General features: G+C 41.6%; 1 protein-coding gene across 6 annotated transcripts in view; it reads left to right on the plus strand.

Moving 5' to 3' along the window:
- Nucleotides 1–23,032, plus strand: part of PLCH1 (phospholipase C eta 1) — a 162,941-nt gene that overhangs the window by 111,907 nt on the left and 28,002 nt on the right. For all 6 annotated transcript variants that reach the window (XM_073359623.2, XM_073359625.2, XM_073359626.2 and 3 more), the window contains 5 exons: nt 999–1,202; nt 8,003–8,123; nt 10,807–10,978; nt 14,979–15,086; nt 17,429–17,590. In XM_073359623.2, the coding sequence (XP_073215724.1) occupies nt 999–1,202; nt 8,003–8,123; nt 10,807–10,978; nt 14,979–15,086; nt 17,429–17,590 (767 nt within the window). The remainder of the gene's footprint in view (nt 1–998; nt 1,203–8,002; nt 8,124–10,806; nt 10,979–14,978; nt 15,087–17,428; nt 17,591–23,032) is intronic.

A 23,032-nucleotide genomic window follows, 5' to 3' on the forward strand; every position in this document is an offset into this window, starting at 1 on the left:
TGTTCTGTTTGTTATTGGAATGTTTTCGTTTGAACTGCAAGAGACTGTGTTAGCATACAGTACTTGCCTAAGTCTGTGCATCAGATTTGGCCCAGAGAAACTCTCCAGGGTCCCAAATAATTTTTACACACAGATTTCCATCATATACTCCTTAAGGGCATGAAGGAAATGTATGATGTGAACACTGACTTGATAATGGGATTGCAGATCTCTGCTTTTCTTAGTCTGCCATATTGCTGCCATTCATTATTTAAGCTTTCATATTTACTACTTGAATACAAATTTCTGCTCCCGCTATTCTTTGTTAATAGATGTCTTATGAATCCCTTAGCTCAGTGCCATTGCTGTCCAAACTCTGCTGGCTTTGGTAGGCATGGATTTGTAAACATATTACTACATTGTTCTGTTTTGTTTGTTTTGTAGTTTGTTTAATATTTCTTGAGAGACAACAGTGCATGTGATGCTGTAGAGACCAGGAGAAAATGATAGACTTGTCTGGCATAAATGGTCAGAACTCCCATTGACTTTAGCAGGTGTAACTCCTGTTGATGCTGGCAATGAATTTGGTCTCATAGACTTATAGACATTAAGGTCAGAAGGGACCATTATGATCATATAGTCTGACCTCCTGCACAAGGCAGGCCACAGAATCTCACCCACCCATTCCTGCAATAAACCTCTCACTTATGTCTGAGCTATTTAAGTCCTCAAAGACTTCAAGGTGCAGAGAATCCTCCAGCAAGTGACCTGTGCCCCATGCTATAGGTCTTTGGCCTCGCCTGAAGGAACTTGCAAAAGAAATAGTCAAACCATAGATGGTAGTTCAGATACTCAGGATGGTGGATTCATCCCACATGACACAGCCATTCTTGGGTGGCAGATTAACACTGACAGGCTTTAGCATAAATTGTATTTATTTTATCAACCTGTGTATTCTACTAAGGTTAATCTGTCCAGGTACACTGCACTCTTGAAAAACTGTTTCTTTTTGTTCAAAGGTTTCACCAGCTTCATGCGCAGTTCTGCTTGCGATATATTTAACCCTTTGCATTCTGAAGTCCACCAGGATATGGATCAGCCCCTTTGTAACTACTATATTGCTTCATCTCACAATACATACCTGACAGGAGACCAACTTCTATCTCAGTCCAAAGTGGAGATGTATGCCCGGGTGTTGCAGGATGGTTGTCGATGCGTTGAAGGTAGTTTTAATGTTATTTGTTTGGGTGTAAAGCTCTATAAAGTCTGACAGACATTACTCTTAAGTTTTAAGTTTGGCACTGAATGTGCAAATTAATTTGCTCATATTTTACTTCACTATCTTCTTCACCTGTTTGGTAAATTTTATTTGTTAGCAATCTTAACAAGTAATGTTTGCTGTTGAGATGAGTGTCTCATACAGACAAAGCATAGCCACTGCTGGTTTCTCCTCTGCGGCCCTTTATTAAATGGCTCACCTTAACATTGGCTCTAATAACATTTTCCATGTCTTCCCCATTGTTCTCTTTCCTCCTGTTGCTTTTAGTAATATCTGTCATAGCCCAATAACCTGGTGTTTCTGTGTGAAACATCTCTGAGACTAAGTTGGTGGAGTTTGAAGTCAAACTCAAAGTTAATAACATCAAAATCACTGGAGTTACACCAGGGATAAATTTGACCATCTGAGTTTAATTATAAGAATCTCAGTCATTCTAGAAACTCGATGTTCAGATTTTCTCATCAGTAATAGCATTCTGAGATAGACTAGAATGTGTTAAGAACAAACACTGGGAGAACACAGGCTCTGCAATAGTTGATTAGACCATTTGTTCATCTACTGCAGCAGCACTGTGCTTCCAGAAGTGACCTTTGAAGGTGGGGAAAAAAACAAACAATTGTGCAACACTGTACATCGTGGAAATAAATCCTTCCTGACCCCTGCAGTTGATAATGTACACTTGGGAAGCATAAGATACTGGGATATGTGCGACAATAGCAATTCTCACTATATATTTTAAGATAAAGAGGTACTGCCTTTAAGAGCTTTAGTAGCCTTTAATGCCTGCTGTAGAAGCAGGAGACACTGTAATAAACTTTTTTCTGGATAGTCCCCCCTTTTTCTTCATCACCTTGGCGGGATTTCAGACTAGCAGTTCCTTCTTTTGGCCTCTCTTTTTTGTTGTTTTCATCTTCTTCTTTGCCTTCACTTTGTCCTGTCAGTTGGGTTGGGTGGCTCTTGTTCTTTGACTTCAAGTCTTCTTCTTAAGTCCATCTTCCAAACTGACACCACCCTTCTTCATGTCCTCCATCAGCGTCTCAAGCCACCTTTTTCTAGGACTTCCCACATCTTGTTGCCTCACATGACCCAGCTGTCTCAGTGATACTCCCTCAGCTTTTCCGTGTGGGGGGCTACCTTCATCATGTCTTGTACCATTTCATTACCTAGCCTATCAGCTCTTGTCTTACCCAGCATCCACCCAAGCATTTTCATTTTGTCAGTGTGAAGTAGTTATTTTTCTCTTGTCCTCATTGGCCAGCGTTCCAGCCCATACTCATGGCTGGCCTAATCATCACCTTATACACTTTGCTCTCTAATTTACTTGGCATATTCTTATTGCAGAGCATCCACATTCCCATCATGGCTCAACACTGAATTGAGGTATTTAAATTGTTGCACAGACTTTAACTCTGTACCCTCTAGTTTTAGTGGCTTTTCGTTGTCCCTCTCAACGAAGCATCACATGTATTCTGTCTTTTGTCAGCTGATTAATAAGCCATTTTCTTCTAAAACAGCTCTGCATAGTTCTAGTCCCTTTCCAATTCATATTTATCTTCACAGCACAACATTATGTCATCAGCAAAAAGCATGCTCCATGGAGCCTCTCCTCTAATCTCCTGTGTCAGGGTGTTCATTGCAATCACAAATAGGAATGGGTTTAAAGCTGATCCTTGATGTGGACCTACCATCACAGTGAATGACTCATTGTAGCCACTGCTGCTTCTCGCTACTGTTGGCCACCCTAGTACATATCCATGTTAGTCTGAACATATGTCTTCAGCTGATTGTGCAACCATGGGCACCACCACAGCAATTCTGTAGGAGCTGTTATAAGCCTTCTCTAAATCCACAAACACAAAGTGTAATTTTTGGCATTTCTACCTATGCTTCTCCTGCAGTATTCAGAGTGCAAACACTGCATCCATTGTTGACTTTCCTGGCTTAAGCCTGAACTGACTGTTGCTTACTCCAGCTTCTCCTGAAGTCTTTTCTCAATAATTCTTTCCAGCCTTTTCATGATGTGGATCATTAACTTGATGCGTCAATAATTGCTACATTCTTCACATCTCCTTTACGCTTGAAGATTGGGACCAATGTGCTTTTCCTTCACTTGTCAAGCATTTGTCCAGTATAGGGAAGTAAGCTGAAAAAGTTAGTCATCAACATTACTCCCTCATGGCTAGGGCCCTACCAAATTCATGGCCATGAAAAACGCATCATGGACCGTGAAATCTGGTCTTTTGTGTGCTTTTCCCCTCTACTATATAGATTTCATGCAGGAAGACCAGTGTTTCTCAGATTGGGGGTCCTGACCCAAAAGGGAGTTGCAGGGGGGTCACAAGGTTATTTTGGGAGAGGTCACAGTGTTGCTGCCCTTACTTCTGGGCTGCTTTCAGAGCTGGGCTCCCAGGCAGCAGCTGCTGTTCTCCAGATGCTCTGAAGGCAGCGCCACTATCAGCAGTATTGCAGAAATAAGGGTAGCAGTCCCACAGCCCCCCCTACAATAGCCATGCGACCCCACCTCCTTTATGGGTCAAGACCCCTAAAATTATAACACCGTGACATTTCAGATTTAAATAGCTGAAATGAAATTTATGATTTAAAAAATCCTATGACCATGAAATTGACCAAAATGGACCGTGAATTTGGTAGGGCCCTACTCATGGCCTAATGCTCTGACTGGTTCAACTGATACACTGTCTGGTCCCACTGCCTTCCCACATTTCATCATCTTTACCACTGTCTCCACCATTTTGATAGGTCTTGTGAGGTTGTTGCTTGCAGACACGTCCCTCGACAGTTTCTTCACATTCTCTACATCGAGCAGCTTCTCATAAAATCTCTGCCACTTCCTAGTGATTTTGCAGATTTCCACCAGCACTCTTTCGTTTTCACCTTTGACACATGTCACAGCTCTTAAGTGCTCTGTACTTCTTTGCCTTATCTTGGCTAATCTTTTCTCTTTAAGTAGTCTTGTGTATAAGGCTTTACATGACTGACTATTAGCTTCTGCAATGCTCTTTTTCACCATTATTTTTTTACCAGCTTGTAGTCTTCATAACTTTCCCCCATTCACACTTTCTGCCATCATTTAAACCTTTCCTCTTTCTTCCTTCCTGCCACATGTACATCGCTGGACCATCACCATGTCTCTTTGCCATGAAATTACACTCCTTTCATCTAGCCACAGGTAACTTGTGCACCTTCTGTAACTTGTTCGGATATTTTCCCCCCAAACTTTGTTGGTATCATCATGGTCGGTTTTGTCATTCTCCAACTTCTGTAGAACCTCATGCTTAAATCTCAGACTAAATTACCTTCCAGGAGCCCCTGCCACTTTATCCTTTGATCCACAACTCATCTTTTGTCTCCCACTAACATAATCACCAAAAGTCCATTACAAGCAATCTTTGTTGGTCCACAATCTGCTCTCCTGGGATCACTTTACAGTCTCTCACATTTTTTAGATCTCTTCCTCATGTCAAAAAGTAATCAATCTGGCACCTGTTGGCACCGTTCATGTATGTAATTAAGTGCTTCTCCCTCTTTACAAAGTATGTATGGACAACACTCAGTCCTTGGGCTCTGGCTAACTCTACGATATCCTCACCATCTTCATTTCAGGTTCCGAAAACTCATCCTCCATGGTGATTGTCATACTCCTTACTGTGTTCTCCCATCTGTCTGTTAAGATCTGCTCTGATAATCAAGTTCTCAGCTTTGATGGAATCTCTCCTTCTCCTCAACTTGTCTGTGAGGCATATCCACATATGACATTAAATATTCTAGCAAATTCCTTCTTTTGGCAGTTGTGGTGGTGTATGCACACCCCGTCCCTTGTCAGGGTGGGCAGGGGGCATGCTGATACCATGGTTACAGCCTACCCAATTGTCTTGGGTCTCGCTACACTAAGATTCAAGGATCAGGGTCTGAGCGGCAGCCCTCAGGTACAGGGCAGCGTGGCCTAGCGGCCAGAGTCCATATAGCAGCCCCAGAAACAAGACAGCGCAGCCTAGTGGCCAGAATCAATATAGCCACCCTCAGATACAGGGCAGTGTGGCCTAGTGGCCAATACCCAGGGGGCTGTCACCAGGGGGGTGGCAGCCTGGGTATTGGGACCCGGGCCCACTCTACTCCACCGGGCCCCGACCCAGGGCCCAAACAGTGGCAGAGTGGTCCACCACTGGGTCAGTGGGGAGTCCCAAGAAAACACGCTGACCTCACAGGAGTGGGAGATACTACTTACTTACCCTCTCTGGGTCACTTCCTACCGAGCTTCCTGAAGCTGTAGTCACTGGGGCATCGGGGTCTCTGGGCTCCTCAGCACAGGTAACTCCCTGGGACTCTGATGGCAACAGGTCTCTGGTCCAGATTTCAGGATCTCCGGGTCCCGCAGGGATGGGCCGAGACAGCTTTTCAGCTGGAGCCTCCAGCAAAGGTCCTTCCTCTCCAGCAGTCAGCCTAGACTGAGCCGGGCTTCTCCCTTGTATACTAGCATAGCACTTGGAGCATGCCCAGTGTGGTGTGAGGGGTGGGACTTCTTCTGCCGATAGTGTGGGGTTAACCCATTCTGGCCTAGTGCCAGGTATGCACGCCCCATCACAGCTTTCTTTTGTTGTTGTTGTATTAAGCCAGGCACGAAATTCTTTATTCTTTTTTTTTCGGGTGGGGGAGGGAGTTCCCTTGAGCTTTTATAAACGAAAGAGAGAAGAAAAAAGCTGTATAGTGGAATAGAGGTAATTATCCAGATACTTTTAAAATTCATACACAGTTTCCTAAAAGAAGCTGAAGTAATTCTAATGGACATTGTATTTAGTGTCTTTTGAAAAATATGTTATCATGATAATGTTGGATAAATAGACGTATTTGGGCTAGTAAGTTTTCATTATGAATTTGTTGTCTGTCGTGTAGTAAATTATGGCTCTGAGAACCAGCAGAGCGCCAGACAATGGGGTTAGCAACTGGAACTTATGAGCAGTAGTGGAGGATGGCATTATACCTTTGTAAGTTAATGGCTTTAGGAATCCTGGAGGGAGGCATGTTCAGAAGCAGCACTTACTTCCTCTGTAGAAAAAGCATAGCATGAATTCCCCTCAGAGCTTGATGGAGTGAAGCAGGAGTAGCGGGTATCCATTCCTCCCTTCCTTCTCAGACACCCCACTCACTCCTACTGGCGTGCAGCACTGCTGTGAGCATTAGCAGACACCTCTGTCATCAGGATAATGGCTTCCATCTGCATGGATTGCAGTGGAGATATTGGTTCCTTCTGTGCTGCCAACCCTACCCCACCTGTAGAGGACCACTGAATCAAGAGGAGAATTTGGCCTGGTGCTTGGATATACCATTCAGACCAACTCATGTACTCTTTTCTCCTTAATTCTTGAAGATCAGGGTTTTGCCAGCCTGAGGAGTCCCTTAATTTTTTTCATAGAACTTTTGACACAAAATATTTCTCAGTGTATGATCACATAAAGCAGAAACCCTGCTCATCATTGAATGAGAGTACTTTATGAGGAATAACATTTAATGTAATAATTTTCAAAATTGTCATGTGCAGTGTAGCTGTACCTGTGTTGGTTCCAGGATATTAGAGAGACAAGGTGGGTGAGATAATATGTTTTATTGGACCAATTTCTGTTCCAATGAAAGATATTACCTCACCCACCTTCTCGCTACTAATTTTCAAAAGGCAGAGCAATTTTAATGGCAATAAGCTTATCCTTCTGCATTATAATGAGGCTAATATTCAGAATTTAAAATAACAACCTCCCTGCCCTGTAAAAAAATGTATTATAATTGAGACCCATGAACAGATCTGGTAAGTTACATTTTTGAAACTGTATTTGCAAAGACCTAATAGAGCTGTTCTACAAACATGACTGGATAGGTAAACCAATTTATAAATAAATTTATGATGAAACTGGTTTTCCTGTCCACTCATGTAGTGTATATGATAACTCTATTAACTTTTTGCAATGTAAGTAATTGCTTATGATTTTCTTATTTCTAATTTTCTTATGATTTGCTATTACATTTTTCTAGTCTCCTTTCTGAAATAAAATGATCTAAAATACTTTTTCATGAATGAAATGTGATTCACGTGTGATAGTAAATTGAGCGTCAGTTTGGTAATCAGAATGTTTTGGTACTCAGAAATGTTTCACATATTCATATACAGTATGGAGATGGTATAATATATAAACTGGAGTAACAGAGTGAAAATTGATTTATATTTCCCCACAAATAAAATATCCATATTCTGAGAGCAGATAATTGAGAAAATAACCATCTTTGATAGCATATAGAAAGCCTTTCCCCCCAGCCTTAATTCACATCAGTAGTCCTATTGGCTGAATGAAATTTACGGGCAGGAATACACTGGACTGCTCACACAAATAAGGACTACTGTTGTGAGTTAGCTTCTGCAGGGTCAGGTCCTTAAGGTTGAATGTTCTTACGGAGGCTTTTCTTCTGGTTCTGATGGCAACAGATCCTTGTAATTATACTTGAAGGGAATATAAATTTATCACAGTGTTTGTATAATAGAGATCGGTCTTCGGTTGTTTGCCGTTATGTTTTGTATAGTTTGTAAAAAATACAATATGAAAGTATCAGTTTATTACACAGGATTCATGTCTGATTTACATGAACACATACAAAATTCCTCTCCCCTTCAGAAGAAAATTGTAAAAAATGTATAAGACACTGGATATTTTTTCATGTATAGTTTTCTTGTCTTGACAGTTGACTGCTGGGATGGCCCAGATGGAGAGCCAGTAGTGCATCACGGTTATACCTTTACTTCCAAAATACTCTTCAGAGATGTGGTAGAAGCTATCAGTAAAAATGCCTTTGTCAAAAATGAGTAAGTGCAATGCAGGTTCTGAGTGTAGAGCAGTCTACTTCTCTTGTGTAGTAAATCTTGTATGGAAATATTGTATCCCAATGTAAATTTCTTCCTTCAAACACACAGCGAATCTGATTATTTTCCCTATTGTTAACTTTGATTTATCTTTTAACAGTGTGAACATTTTATCTTCCCATTAATCAATACCCAGGCTACAGAGGATCTGTTATAAATCGCCAACTCAATCATCTTTTTGTTTAATATATGGAGATAGCCATAACTGTATACTTTCAGAGTTGTTTTGGTCCATTTTTAAGAAGAATTTTTCACTGATTTCCAGTGGGGAATTCTGCTTAAAAATTAGTGGCATGATGTTGCTTTCGGGGATAAGTGTCCTCAATTTCAGTGGCAGATTTGCCTGAAAAAGGACAAAGTTTTCTAAAATCTTCATAGTAAAAAAATCTAGGAAGTTCAAGGGTAAAGAAGGTAACATTCTGCTCATTATTTATCCTATTGTGCCTCAGGATTATAGAATATACCATATTATTAAAGTCAATCGTGATACTACCGCACCTACTGTAAGCACAACATGATACATTGAAAATGAAGGCTAGATCATTCCTGCCACCAAGATAAAAACTTTGGAAGGGGGGCAGAGAAGATTGAGAACTCCATGGGATGAACCTATAGAGCTTTTAAATACTTCCCTCTAGTGAGCTAGGTTTGCTGAGAGGATGTAGAGTGGCTAGGAAGACCAGCCCAGTGATTAGGACGGTAGCTGAGAACTTGGAAGATCCATGTTCATATCCCTGCTCCACCACGGACTCTTATTCCCCTTGTGAGGTCTCTGAAAGCTGCAGAGGGGGAGATATCCTGTTTAGGGCAACAGTATTGCTTTGCATGCTAAGTTTCAGAGCCCTAAGAGGAGAACGTGGTCTGTAGATCACTTGATCTCCTAACTCCTACTCCACACAGAACAGGGAGCCTGTGTAGTGGCCTCAGAGAGGAGATGGCAGACTATTGGGTCTGAGATCTGTGCCTGTATTCCGGTGGATCTTGGCTTTATAGACCTTCCCATGTCTATTCTGCCATCAAATTGATATTTACCCTCACACCAAATTAGCTGGAAAGCTGGTGGCATTTTCCACATGGGTTTTCCTTTCATACCTGTTTTACTCAGGAAGGGAAGGTAACTATCTATACACACAGAGAACTACCTGTGTGCATCTGTCTGTAGGGCAGAAGGCTAAAGCCAATCAAACAACTGATGCACATTGAAAAACAACGGGAGAGGGGATATTTTCACCCACACATGGTCTTACAAAGAGTGTCATGGGGTCCTTACTCTTTAGAGGACCTTGACCCATAAACAGACAACATGGATCTTCTCTGAAGCTACACTGAGCTGTTTTTAGAAATTAGGTAGCTCTTGAGACCCTAATTGACTTCAATGATGGTGCAAAGAGTGCATGTCAGGGCAGAATTTGACTCTTGTTGTCTTTATTAATGAGATAAAAATATAGGGCAAAATTCTACCTGCAATTACACCAGTGTAAATCCATAGTGACTGTTAACTTCAGTGGAATTACTCTGGATTTGCATCAGTGTAACCAGATGCAGAATTTGGTCCAGGTGGTGTAGGGCTCAACCAAACTATGTGTCCCTCTGAGTTTATTCATTAGTTTTCAACCTTTTTTCATTTGAAGACCCCTAAAAATTTTTGAATGGAGGTGCGTACCCTTTTGGAAATTGTAGACATAGTCTTTGGACCCTCTAGGGGCCTGGGGACCACAAGTTGAAAACCAGTGTTCTATGGTAACAACAACCCTTTGCAGACCCCTTAGACAGTCTGTGGACCCCAGGGGTCTGCAGATCATAGGCTGAAAACCACTGCATTAGTGTGATGGGTGCTCAGAGAGCTGGACAGCCAAGTAGTTAGCATACCCAACTTCCAGCCCCTCATCTCTTTGTCAAAGCAGTAGAGGTGCCTGTTCTTGATTCTAAGCCGGGAATTTTCTGCTTTCTACCCACACTTGGGGCTTGGCCCTGAAGGGTGGGGTGGGGGTGGGGGGTTGTGAAATAGGGGGTCCCAGCACACAGTGCTGTGGGAAGCAGCACTGGCAGGATCCTCCCTGCAGCAAGTCCAAGTCCAGTGCTCTGGGCTACTTCTTATCTATGTGAGGGATGGCCCCTATAGTCGAAACAGTCACTCCTTTAACAGAAGAGTTCAAAGGAGCAGAGCCTTGCAGGATGTGGTGGTTAGAAACACTCTGCCTGCGGGCCTGACCTGCTCTGTGATCCCATGTCAGACTCAATCCTCCATTTGGTTTATTGGAGAAGAACTCTCTCTTGCAGCCTATCCACCACCATTTGCCTGGCCTTCTGAGCTCCTTTTAACCTGCTCCTGTAGTCCCAGAGGGGTAGAGTTACCTGGGTCCAGTATTGCCTTTCAACCCCTTTGGGCCCAGTGTGGGATTTGTACACCTCATCACAGTTAGTCAGTTTTCATGCTTTATTCAAGGAGATATGATTGTAATAGTATGATGAAAAACACAATTTTAAAAACAAAATTGCTGCTACAGAGACTGCAAGAGCAAGATGAATGTAAAACAACCTACTTTCTAAGTTGCATTATGACTGCCTGGTCATATATCTTGAAAAGCTGTTATGATGTCATCTGGGGGTTTTGCTTTTGTTTTAGGTTTCCAGTGATATTGTCTATTGAGAATCACTGTAGTATCCAGCAGCAAAAGAAGATTGCTCAGTACCTCAAGGAAATATTCAGTGACAAACTGGACTTGTCATCTGTAATCACTGGAGATTCCAAGCAGCTTCCTAGCCCTCAAAGTTTGAAAGGCAAAATCCTAGTGAAGGTAATTTGCTACCAGTATTATGTACAGAATGTAATAACAGTCAGTATATTATACTTATCATCCTAGCTCTTGTCCCCTCAGGCCCTAAGAACGCAATTACCAGTAACACAAGCAACAGAACAGATACAGTTAGCTGGGTTTTGATCTTGTGTTTCTTTTCACACAGACATTAAAACAGGTTTTATTTCAGATTTAGCAAGTATCCTGTAAAGTGATATTACCAGGCTATATTAAATAAAATAATAATAATAGTAATAATTAATAATAATAAAAATACATAAATAATTTGTATTTATATATTATTTCATCTGAAGATCTCAAAGCATTTTACATCTGTTAATTACGTACACTTACAGTAGCCCTATGAGGTAGGAGCAATATTATTATACCCATATTTATAGCTGGGGAATATGAGGCAGCCAGGATCAAACAAGGAATCAATGGCAAAGTCAAGAATAGAATCCAAGGTCCCTGATTCCCATTCCCCTAATCTAATCTCTATCTATTCCATTTGATCTGTGGTTTTTCTAAGATGTCTTCACAGTGGTGCTAAGCACCAGTCTGCATTATGATCCTAAGCTGGGAATTTTCTCTCCTTACAGTGTATTCTTTAGGCACAATATAGAAAAGAGTGACAAATCATTTCAAATTTATGAGAAAAGCATTCTTTCCCTTCTCTTCTCACCTTCCTGCTGCTAAGAGCAACGGTTCATCAGATAAAAGCATTTTTTCATGGTACATCAGTTGTGGCTATGTAAGTGAGAAGAATGCTTCAGAGAAGAGCTAAGGAACAACAAGGGAAAAGTGTCAGTGTTGTGTCTTGAGATGAATAATTTGAACTTTTCAGTGTAAACAGTTCCTTTCTGAAAGGTATTTCAGAGAACTAGATGAAAATAATGAAATAAAGATGAAAATGCTAGATAGTACTTTGAGAGAATGAGTAATATGTATTTACCCTATCAGACTGCCTCTTTTTAATTTAATTTAGCATGGTGAGGACACTTCATTCTCTGTAAGCACAGAATTAGCTGTCTAAGCACGGAGCTGAAGCGGCCAGCATTTCAAAGTGACAAAGGCTGTTTTCACCATCATTGGAGACTGTTTGATTTCACAAAATACTGTAACTGCTATCCCATCTATTACTCATGTCAGCCCGGCATGTTAGAAAAAACAAACTTTGTTACTTATGAATCAGCAGTTTTTGGGGAAGTAACAAGCCAGTTCCACAGCTCCCTGCCATTATTTGTACTCCATTTATGCATTTGTTCATCCTTCATCCCTGAACAACATGTAGTGTTACTGGATTATCCAGACACTGAGCCTGATTCTCCCCTCACTTAGGGCTTATCCACACAAACACCTAGTTTGTGGTGGGCTGGGATGTACAATTACCCCACGCTGGCCTGCCGTATGCTAAGTATCCAGTGTACCCTGCTGTTGTGAACTAACAGTTCTGAAGTGCACTTTGATCTACCCGCTTTTGAAACGCTGTCCAAGTAGACAAGCCCTTAGGTCAGTGTAAATCAGGAGTGGCTCCACTTTCAGTGGAGTTATAAAGGTGTAAGTCAGAGGTGAATCGGACCCTCTGGCTGGCAGACTACTACTATCCATTCAAAAAAATGCAGTGTTAATGTCCTGTTTATCTCGCGGTATAAATCTCATGGAGAATAATGTAGTTTGTGGCGGTATCTGGCATTGACAAATGTAGAGAGCCTAATCAGTGGTGAAGGTAAGCACACATCACAGCATACAAGTTTAATTTCCTAGATATTAACTGGCATCTTGATTTTTATTCCTTATCAGACCTTCTATTAATACACTGCTAGGTATCTACAGAACTGCACTTACAAAGTGAGTGATCATATAGGAAAATTCAGGAAGATTTATTGTTCTGTTTACCATTGATCCTTCAAGCCTTGTATCCTGTCACCAGAAGTAGCCAACAAATGCTGCATCCATATTCCACCACACTAGCCAGCTGTTCAAAGCTAGACATGAGCTTGGGGGAAATTCCTTCCAGACCCAAGTAAGACATATTTGCCTTGCAGCAATGGATTAGCCACTAATTTCAGACTGATGACTACACTCCGAACTGTACATGCAATATTTCTATATGCTTTCCTGCTTCCCTCACGCTAACTGCCAAATGCAATCAAGTTCCCTTGTGTCTGCACTTTCCCTGCTTCTGATGTAGAGTGTCAGCCTTAGGGTCTGATTTTATAACACAGAACAGCCTGCTGGAGGTGAGCATGAAACAGCTGAGTCTCGTTATACAAAGACATTCTGACAAAAAGGCTGCGCTAGAGATGGGAGAATGTCCAATATTTTTTTGAAAACGTCAGGATAGAAAGTTCTTTGAATCCTGCAGCTGACAGTGAATTCTGCCAGTCAAAAATTAGACTTCCCAAAGGGTTTTGTTAACCCTGCCTTTGAGGCAGTTACCTCTTGTTGCAGAAATTGACTGTGACATACTGAACTTAAGAAAGCTGAGGGCCTTAGCGGTTAAAAGCATAGATAATCAGCATCTTTATAATTGTGCCCTTTGGATGCCTCATATATCTATCTGTCTATATGCTCATGTCATCCTAAGTATTCTAATGGCTAGAAAATATTGCATTCCAAGAGTTAAGCATGTAAATTATGGAGCCAAGTATTACTACCATTGGTCAGTGGAGAACAGAAAATGGAGTAATGCACAATACACTTTTGGGCTCTACTATTTTTAACACATAATAACTGAACAATAAACTGAATCTAAAAGTACTCGTGGGGCACGTACTATCTTACATAAAGTCAATTTACTGCTAGAGTTAGGACCAGCACATTGCACAGCATTTATGCTGACTAGCAGTATAATGATGCTTCAGTGCCTAATGATTTAAAAGACTTGCAGCAATATTCATGGCACGTCTGTCAAAAGCAGGCAAGATACAGATTTGCCTGTAGAGCTGCTCATCTTACTGGGAGAGGAATTCTTAAACTGTACATATTACCAATGGCAGCCCTTTTTTCATTTGAGTTTTTTTAAAAAGAGGCAACTTACTGCCAGGAAGGATTCTTTTTATTTTTTTAGCATCTCAAACTTCTTTAAGAATAGAAATGTGATGTTACCAAGACTCCAGAGATCATAGACAACCCACAGCTAAGCAATTCAGTACTGGGGGACATAACTTTAAAAGATTTGTTTTACATCACTTCAATGATAGCATCAGAGTTAGCAACTGCATGGTGTAATGAAAGGTAATAGGAAACATCAAAACATTAAATAGGTAGCATTTTCAAAATTCAAGGGGAATTGGCACCTAGCTTCATTAGGTGCTTTGAAAATCCCACGCAATATAATTAGCGCCTGTTACCAGTGCACGGAGAGACTGGTCCAGACTCATGGCGTAGTCTAAATCCATTGATGTCCATAGCAAGACTCCCATTAAGTTCAGTGGGCTTAGCATCTGGCCTTTGTGAAGGGCAATGATTATGAAGAACCTGTCCAAACTGAGATCAGAACCACACTGCCTACAATTGTGTTTGAACATTGTGTTTCTTAGCAAGGTTCTGAGGACTTGTCTACACTAGGGTTATATCTCTAAAATTTCCTACCACTTCACCTCCACCTGTGGTATCAGTAGTCCAACTACTAGCATAGACATGGTGCTGGAAGCTGCCAGTATCTTAAGTACCATGCTACGTAGATGTGCTCTGAGCAAAATGCTCTTGGCACTGGCTGGGTGTATTCCATTAAGCAGATATTTTGCTTATACTGTCCCATTAACCAGCAGTTATTTTCCTTAGGATAAACTGGTTCCCTGGGAGGTATCTGTCAAAACCTAAATGAAAAATTCTGAAACCACATGGTCATGATCACAACTTGAAAAAATGTATTCTCCCATCAGACCTTATTTGGAACTATGAACATGAACAAGAATTTTAGCCTGTCTTCTCCCCAGTAACCAACACTAGCAACTTCTACATATATTATATATATTTTTGTGCTAATTTTTAGGGTAAGAAGCTACCATATAACCTTGGAGCTGATGCTGAAGAAGGGGAGGTTTCTGATGAAGACAGTGCTGATGAAATTGAAGATGACTGCAAGTTAAAGCTCTGTTACGTAAGTGTATAACAATTATATGGCACAATTTTCTTTCCCAATCCTGTGTTCCTTACACACCCTAAACTCCCAGTTAATATTATTACTGATATAGATTAAAATTTTTGAATTTGGATGCCTAAACTCATGCACCTAAATCCCTATGTAAGCACCAGAGTGGTCTGAATTTCACAGTTCTAACGCATTCTTTTATTATTTCTTAGCCTTTTGTCTGTTTTCTCTTCTTTTTTTGTTGCCTTTAACTCCGGACCCTTTACTTACTCTCTCTTTTAAATATTTAACTCTGGTCTATTTTTTTTGATGCTTTAATTTTATTTTTAGCCATTTCCATATTTGTTGCTACCTAACAAACAGTTGTGCAGTGCTGATGCACACTATGCAACAGATGTCCAGCCCAGCAGCAGCCACACTTCACTAATTTAAAATTTTGAACAAGAAAGAAGATATTATACAGTACGGTACAAATAGAAGGGGCCAAATTCAGATTTGGCATCAGCAGATGTAACTCCATTGATCTCAGGTTTGAATTTGGCCCAGTGAGCTTGCTTTTTTATTTTACCCACACTCAGTCCCATATCATTTTAATTTATACTGACTGTTTTAATTACACACACACACACACTCTCACACACACAGTTTTCATTCATATTGAATGTTTTTACTGCAGACACACATCCCCATGTAGTTCTCAGTTGTAATAAATATTTTGCAATAGCTTTTTAAACAGATTTTGTTTTGTTTTTCTTTATCATTTACATCTGCTGTTGGGAGTTAAACACTTCACAGGCTGACTTGGGAATCAGTTTGCAGATTTAGGTACTATAGATTCCCTTCTGAACTAGTTTAGAGAAAGCAGATGTTCACGCCACTTCTTTTCATTAATTCTATGCACAGGCACCACCTACATGTCAAGAAATCAGCAAAGTCTTCTCTAGGAGTCATGTACATTGCATAAAGGGACTGAATTTCTCTCTCTCTCAAGACAGATAAATGCAGTGATACTTAACATTGAGCAAGAAGATGTGATTCATTTGATTTTTACAAAGCCTTAGGCTTTCCTATTACTTTGTGGTCAGAATGTAGTGTGATGCTATTTGAGCCATATGGTCTACAAGACAGCCTCATGGAGAAATAGAATTTTGATTTGGGTCCATGAAGCATGAGGCAAAGACTGCTCGTTCAGTGACCCAAGAAGTTATGTTCCCTCCGTATTTCTTGCAGCTTGGAACTTTTTCATATTTAGTAACAAAAAACTAAGCTACAGTGAAGGTTGCTAAATGCAATTTAGGTCCCCGATTCGCAAAGCCTTTAGGCTGTGCTTAATGTTAAGCACTTGTCTAAATCTTTGCAGGATCGGAGTTGAAGTGAAGAGATGCCATTGAATACAACTATAAATATAACCCCAAGCATTAAAAACTATGACATTTGCTAGGTAAGGTTAGTCAACCAATGGTGACCACAGCTTTAACTCCCCATTCATGCACCCACACCATTGAACAGAAACATTCTCAGTGACTGGCAGAGGCTATATTAGCTTTCCCTGGGTACTCCCTCCATCATATAGAATTATCTTAAAGGAGACACTCGAGGCAAGAGCTGCACTGCCAGGGAATGGGAGTCCTTAGACCCAACAGGGACGCACAGGGCTTCCTTGTGGGTGGCCCTGTGTCTGCCACTGGAGCATCTGTAGGATTTGGTAATAAGCCCTTACTTTCTTCCATAGGGGTGAACTCTCCCTCTCCCTCAGCAGAGGAACGAAGAGGGAATTCCACTCTGATGTGAGTCCCTTGACATCAAAAGTTCCGCTAAACATTTTTTTTCTGTGTTTGTACAGCACCTAGCACAATCAGGCCCATAGGTGCTATCACAATACAAATGACTATTATTAATAATAAAAATGCCTCATCTGTGTTCCATCAAGAAAGAGTTATAATGTTGCACTTAGTGCTCTACATTTTCAAAGGGCTGTGGCAACACGTCAGCTGTATGTTCCTCACTACATCTCAGAGAGAGTAGGTAAGTAGGTAAGATACGATTGTTCCCATATGGGGAAGCTGACACAGAGGTGCAAAATTCTGAGGTGATCTAAATGGTGACCTAAGTCAACGTAACTTACACATCAAAGGACTAAAGGGAAAAACATGGCAGGGAAAGCAGCCAATAGGAAGATGCAAACTAAAGCTTTTTCCATCATCCTAGTTGTACTTGGAAAGGGTAGGAGGAAATGTTGAGAACATCAATAGTTTGCTTGGATGGAAGCATCCATACTGCTCCATTTGGGTTACTCAAATAGAATTGGTGTGTCTGAATGTATTTTAACAGGATTTGTTTATTCATTTCAGAGTAATGGTACAACTGAGCACCAGATGGAATCTTTTATAAGAAAGAAACTTGAATCACTGATAAAAGAATCTCAAATCCGGGACAAAGAAGACCCTGACAGTTTCACCGTGAGAGCGCTGTTAAAGGCAACACATGAAGGCTTAAATGTAAACCTGAAACAGGTATGATCATTCTTTTTTCCTTCCTCGTGTTATGACAAATGCAGTAATATTAGGATAGTAGCAATATTCATTGCAGATTTGGTGTGTAATAAAAGCTCATAGTAATATTTTATAAACAACCCTTTAAATATTATTTTATCTAAAATAAGAGCTTGGAACAGTTATTTAAAAATGTTAAGAGAGGATTCTAGAACTGTCAGATGTGAAGGGTATATGTTAATCTGTATTAGTAAAGAAACTGCAGCAACTATTGGCACTGGAAGGGATTTGCCAGCATGGACTCATACGTAGATAAAGTTCACTAGTCACTGAGACTGCACATGGGTCAAAAGGTCCATGCTAATGGGTCTCATCACATCACCAGGTCCTTTGGCATAAATTGTGTCCTGTATGAGGAAAGATAAGGGTAAGTGAAGGCTGGTGACAGAATGTGAGCGAAGCAGGCGCTTTAGATATGGTCTCACTAGTATGTGTCACACTGAGAGTAGATTCTCATCCCAATTACATGGGTATAAATCTGGAGTAACTCTGTTTAAGTGAGTGGCATCATTCTGGATTATCATTGGTGTAACTGGTCCAGTCAGTTTTTTATTCCAAACTGTGGCAATATAAGAGAGTGTGACCTCAGACATTAAATAAAACAGAAACAGTTACAAAATTAATGTAGTTTTACAGCTGTGTCTTTACTCTATTTGCTTAGTGTAGCTTGAAACATATAGTAAACGATGCTAACACTTTCCACTTCCATAGCTCCTTCAGTCTGAAGATCTCAACTTACTTCACCCACAATAATTGATTAAACCTCAAGGTGAAGTAAGCAGCTAGCCATTTTATACTGAAAATATAAACTGAAAACTGAAAGGTTAGATGAGTTGCTAAAAGTGACAGAAAATCTGTGGCGGAGCTGAGAAATAGATCCCTGGAGTCCTAACTTCCATTTCTATTTAGCCATGTTCCCTCCTGTACTGCAGGGCAGATTGTAAAAACCATTTCAAAGGGTTTAATTCTGAATCACTAAAATCAATGGGAGCAGAATCAAGAGAACTTGATTGTGTAAATGTGAAGCAAAGTATTTCTGCACTGAATTTTAAACATTGTCTGAGCTTTCAAGCATACGTGACAGGGGGCAACTCACCACTGTGGCGCCTCCTGCTGGCTGTCCAGGGAAATAGAGCTGCCCTCTGCTGGTGATGTCTTACCCACTGTCACCTCTGTTCCTGGACCCACATAACTCCCTGGACCATGGCGTACTTTTCATGACACTGCCCTCTGGCTGTGCCACACTCCATGTTCCCCCCTTCTGAGGGAACTGTAGTCCACTGTCCAGCCACTTCCTTCAGTGGCAAGGAGCAGGGGGGAGGGACCTGGGCCCGCCCACTACTCCAGGTCCCGGCCCATGGACCTTATATATAGCAGCCACTTACGGCATCCCCTCGGATTCCTCTGTGGATCTCCCTGGGCCACTTCCCTGAGGCCCCAGCACCCTCTTTTCCCTAACCTCAGGGCCTCAACCTGCAGCACCAGCCTACAGCACTGCTAAGTCTAGGGTGCTTACTGCCCTCAGCCTGCAAGGCAGCCAGTCCACGACACTCCTCAAGCTCCAGAGAGTGACTGACCTTCTCTGCCCTGAGGCTCTTTTTATATGGGCCCTGATTAGCTGCTCCTCGTAGCCCCCTCCAATCGGCTGTCTCCTGCACAGCATCCCTCAGGTCTTCTCTAATTGGCTGCCTATTGTGCAGCCTCCCTAGGGTTCTCTCTAATAGGCTGCTTGTTGCGCAGCTTCCCTAGGGTTCTGTTAACGCTTTATGGTCTAGTGTGGGGGCAGACGCCCCATCACAGCATATTACAGTGAGTTAATAACCAGTGATACTTTCTTAGGGCCTGATTTACTAATGGGCATAGCATTTACTGCTGTGAGTCGCCCATTGATTGCCCCGAGATGCTGCTAGGTAATTTGAGCCTGCAGCCCACTGTCTTTCCCCAAACCTCCGCTACTGCTCCACAAGAAGGATGTGGAAAAATTGGAAAGAGTCCAGCGGAGGGCAACAAAAATGATTAGGGGGCTGGAGCACATGATTTATGAGGAGAGGCTGAGAGAATTGGGATTATTTAGTCTGCAGAAGAGAAGAATGAGCGGGGATTTGATAGCTGTTTTCAACTACCTGAAAGGGGGTTCCAAAGAGGATGGATCTAGACTGTTCTCAGTGGCAGCAGATGACAGAACGAGGAGTAATGGTCTCAAGTTGCAGTGGGGGAGGTTTAGGTTGGATATTAGGAAAAACTATTTCACTAGGAGGGTGGTGAAGCACTGGAATGGGTTACCTAGGGAGGTGGTGGAGTCTCCTTCCTTAGAGGTTTTTAAGGTTAGGCTTGACAAAGCCCTGGCTGGGACGATTTAGTTGGGGATCGGTCCTGCTTTGAGCAGGGAGTTGGACGAGATGACCTCCTGAGGTCCCTTCCAACCCTGATATTCTATGATACTGATACCGGGAGGCTGGATAAGGAGCACCTGCCTAAAGCTGAGCATCATTCTGGCAGGTTTATACTGCCCAGCCTGCTTACTTCTTTGAGAGGGAGGGAAGCTTTGATTGGAGGAGGGAGGGTAGCAGAACCTAGGGGCCAGAGCCTCCTGAACTGAGGCCACGCCACAAGGAGAAGGAGCCCATTTCCAGATTGATAATCTCTTTTGTTGAAAATGAATTTACTGGTGAGACCAAAGCCCCACCTTGTCATGTCTGACTGTTAAAGACTTTTCCTCTGATCCCTTCCTCTTCTCACAAATTTGAACATTGATCTTTCCACAAGAGGTCACCAAAAGTCATCAGTTGTTCTCAGGGGATTAGTAATTATGATCAGATATCAACCACGCAGGTTCCCTTTTGAGCTAGAATCCTGCCACTTAGTACATTCTTTGGTACACACCTAATTGCTGATTAGGTGAAAATAACCAAATCTGGAATTAGGAAGTCAAACACATAAGTCACCAAAAGGTCATCACTTTGATTATTTACAAAAATGATAGTAATTTCCTCCAGGAGGTAGTCATGTTGGGCATGAGTCTTTCACCTTGGAGAAATTAATCATCTGAGCTTAGCAGTTACATCTAATGAATATGAGCCAAGAAAATTGTTGAAGATGAGAGTGTTGCAGATATCAATGACTGTAGCCATGTCCAGCCATTGAGTGGGATGCTGTCAACTAGCAGTATCAAATTTGAGGGCTTGTGTATACTTACGGGTAAATCGGCATTGCTGCGATTGATGCAGTGGTGTCGATTTAACGAGTCTGGTGAAGACAAGCTAAGTCAGTGGCAGAGCGTTTTCCCGTCAACGTCTGTACTCCACTTCTGTGAGAAGTGTACAGTAAGTTGGCGGGAGAGCATCTCCTGTCAACACAGCGTGGTGTAGACACCACTGAAAGTTGACCTCAGTTACGTCGACTTCAGTTATGTAACTTACGTAACTGAGGTAGCATAACTTAGGTCGACTTCGACTTCAGTTATGTAACTTACGAACTTACGTCAACTTACAGCTTTAATGTAGACCAGCCCTGAGGCTAGACTTTTGCTGATTCATTAATCTGATACAATTTAAGTGGCCACTAATGATACCCATTTGTCTCTTCCCATTCCTGTCTGAAGCCTTGCGGTGCTTGACTATGGCTTTTAGGAGTGATTTTTGGTCCTTTTGTCAGCTCAGAGCTCAGCAATGCAATAACAAGCCAACGTATCTGGAGGCTTAACTGATATCAAATGTTGACCTACATAGGAGAGAAACAATTGTAAACAAGAATTAAACTTTTATGTTTTGGTAATTCAGTAACTCATTAGCTAGCTCTGTTATACTAAGTGTTTGTCATTATAAAGCTAGTTTCAAATCATTTTCATCTGATTGTCGTACCTGAAAGGTATCTCCTGAGAAGATTTTTCCATTTGCTTTTGTTTTATTATGCAAATCTCATGCCCCTTAATTGCAGCTATCCAAGTGTCATTCATTTCCCCATAGCATTACCATGTTTTTCAAAAACAGAGCATGTTATAGCACAAGTTTATGCCTTGTCCTCAAGTTAATATCACATAATAGAAGAGGAGCATGGTGTAATGGTTAGATTACAGAACTAGGCATCAGGAAATCAACATTCTGTTTCCTAGATAGTCCACAAAACATAGGCCCTGATTCTGTGGTCAGACATGAAAAATGGACCTCAAAACTGGTGTAACTCTCCTTAGGGAATAATACAGTAGTGGGGCGGGAAAGAGGCATTTCTTGGGAGGCATAGAGCCAATGTAATGTCCCTGTACAACCTGCCACCTTGCAGAACACAGTGTAGGGGCATGCATGAGGCAGAAAGGGACAGGGCAGGAAATGGGGGGGATGACTGGAGTCCACTGTACTTATGCACTACAATTTTGGCATGGTAGATGACCCATAGGGAGCTGTTCAAAGCCGTCATAAATTAGAGCCGCCTCTGCGGTGCTCTAAGTTAGGCCAAGGTTCAAGCATGCTCCAGCTCAGCACAGAAGCCCAGAGGTACAATGGTGGCAGGCAGAAAGCCACCTTTGCGCTGCCATTCCTAGGCTGCACCTCTTGAGGGGTGCTGTTCAGACACAGGGCCTTATGGTGTAATCTTAGGGTATGTCTACACTACGAAATTAGGTCTATTTTATAGAAGTCGATTTTGAGAAATTGATTTTATACAGTTGATTGCATATGTCCACATTAAGTCGGCTGAGTGCGTCTTCACTACCGTGGCTAGCATCGACTTACGGAGCGGTGCACTGTGGGTAGCTATCCCACAGTTCCCACAGTCTCCGCCACCATTGGAATTCTGGGTTAAGCTCCCAATGCCTGATGGGGCAAAAACATTGTTGCGGGTGGTTTTGGGTACATGTTGTCAGTCACACCTCCCTCTGTGAAAGTAACTGCAGACAATTGTTTCGCTCCTTTTTTCTGTGCAGACGCCATACCAGGGCAAGCATTGAGCCCACTCAGCTCAGCTCACCATCACCGTGGCTGTTGTGTCCTGGGTGCTGCTGTCAAATCACTTAAAGAGACTCCATCAACCTGAAGTCTAGTCACTTTTTAAAAAATGAATTGAAAGCAGTTCAAGAAATTACATTTGCCTCTGAGTTCAGTTTTTGAGGTTTTATCACCTAATTTTCCTACATTTTGTTGTTTTTTTTCTCTTCTCTGTGCTGTGTCAAAGGCCCTTTCAGAGATCAAATGCTGTCAAGTGTGATTTTTTTTAAAGTTCAATTTCCATGTCTATAAAATGAGTTTAATAACACCCGCCTATTTTACAAGGGATTTACAAGTCTTAATCGATTTATATTTGCAAAGTTTTTGCAGATTCTTAGCTGCAACTTGCTTCAGAAGTATGAGAGATTGTTATTAATAATCTACTTCAAAAACTTTGTGTAAATAGTCCTAGAACAAGAAAAAT

The sequence above is a fragment of the Lepidochelys kempii genome, chromosome 9, assembly GCF_965140285.1.
Source record: "Lepidochelys kempii isolate rLepKem1 chromosome 9, rLepKem1.hap1, whole genome shotgun sequence".
Classification (NCBI taxonomy): Eukaryota; Metazoa; Chordata; order Testudines; family Cheloniidae; genus Lepidochelys; species Lepidochelys kempii.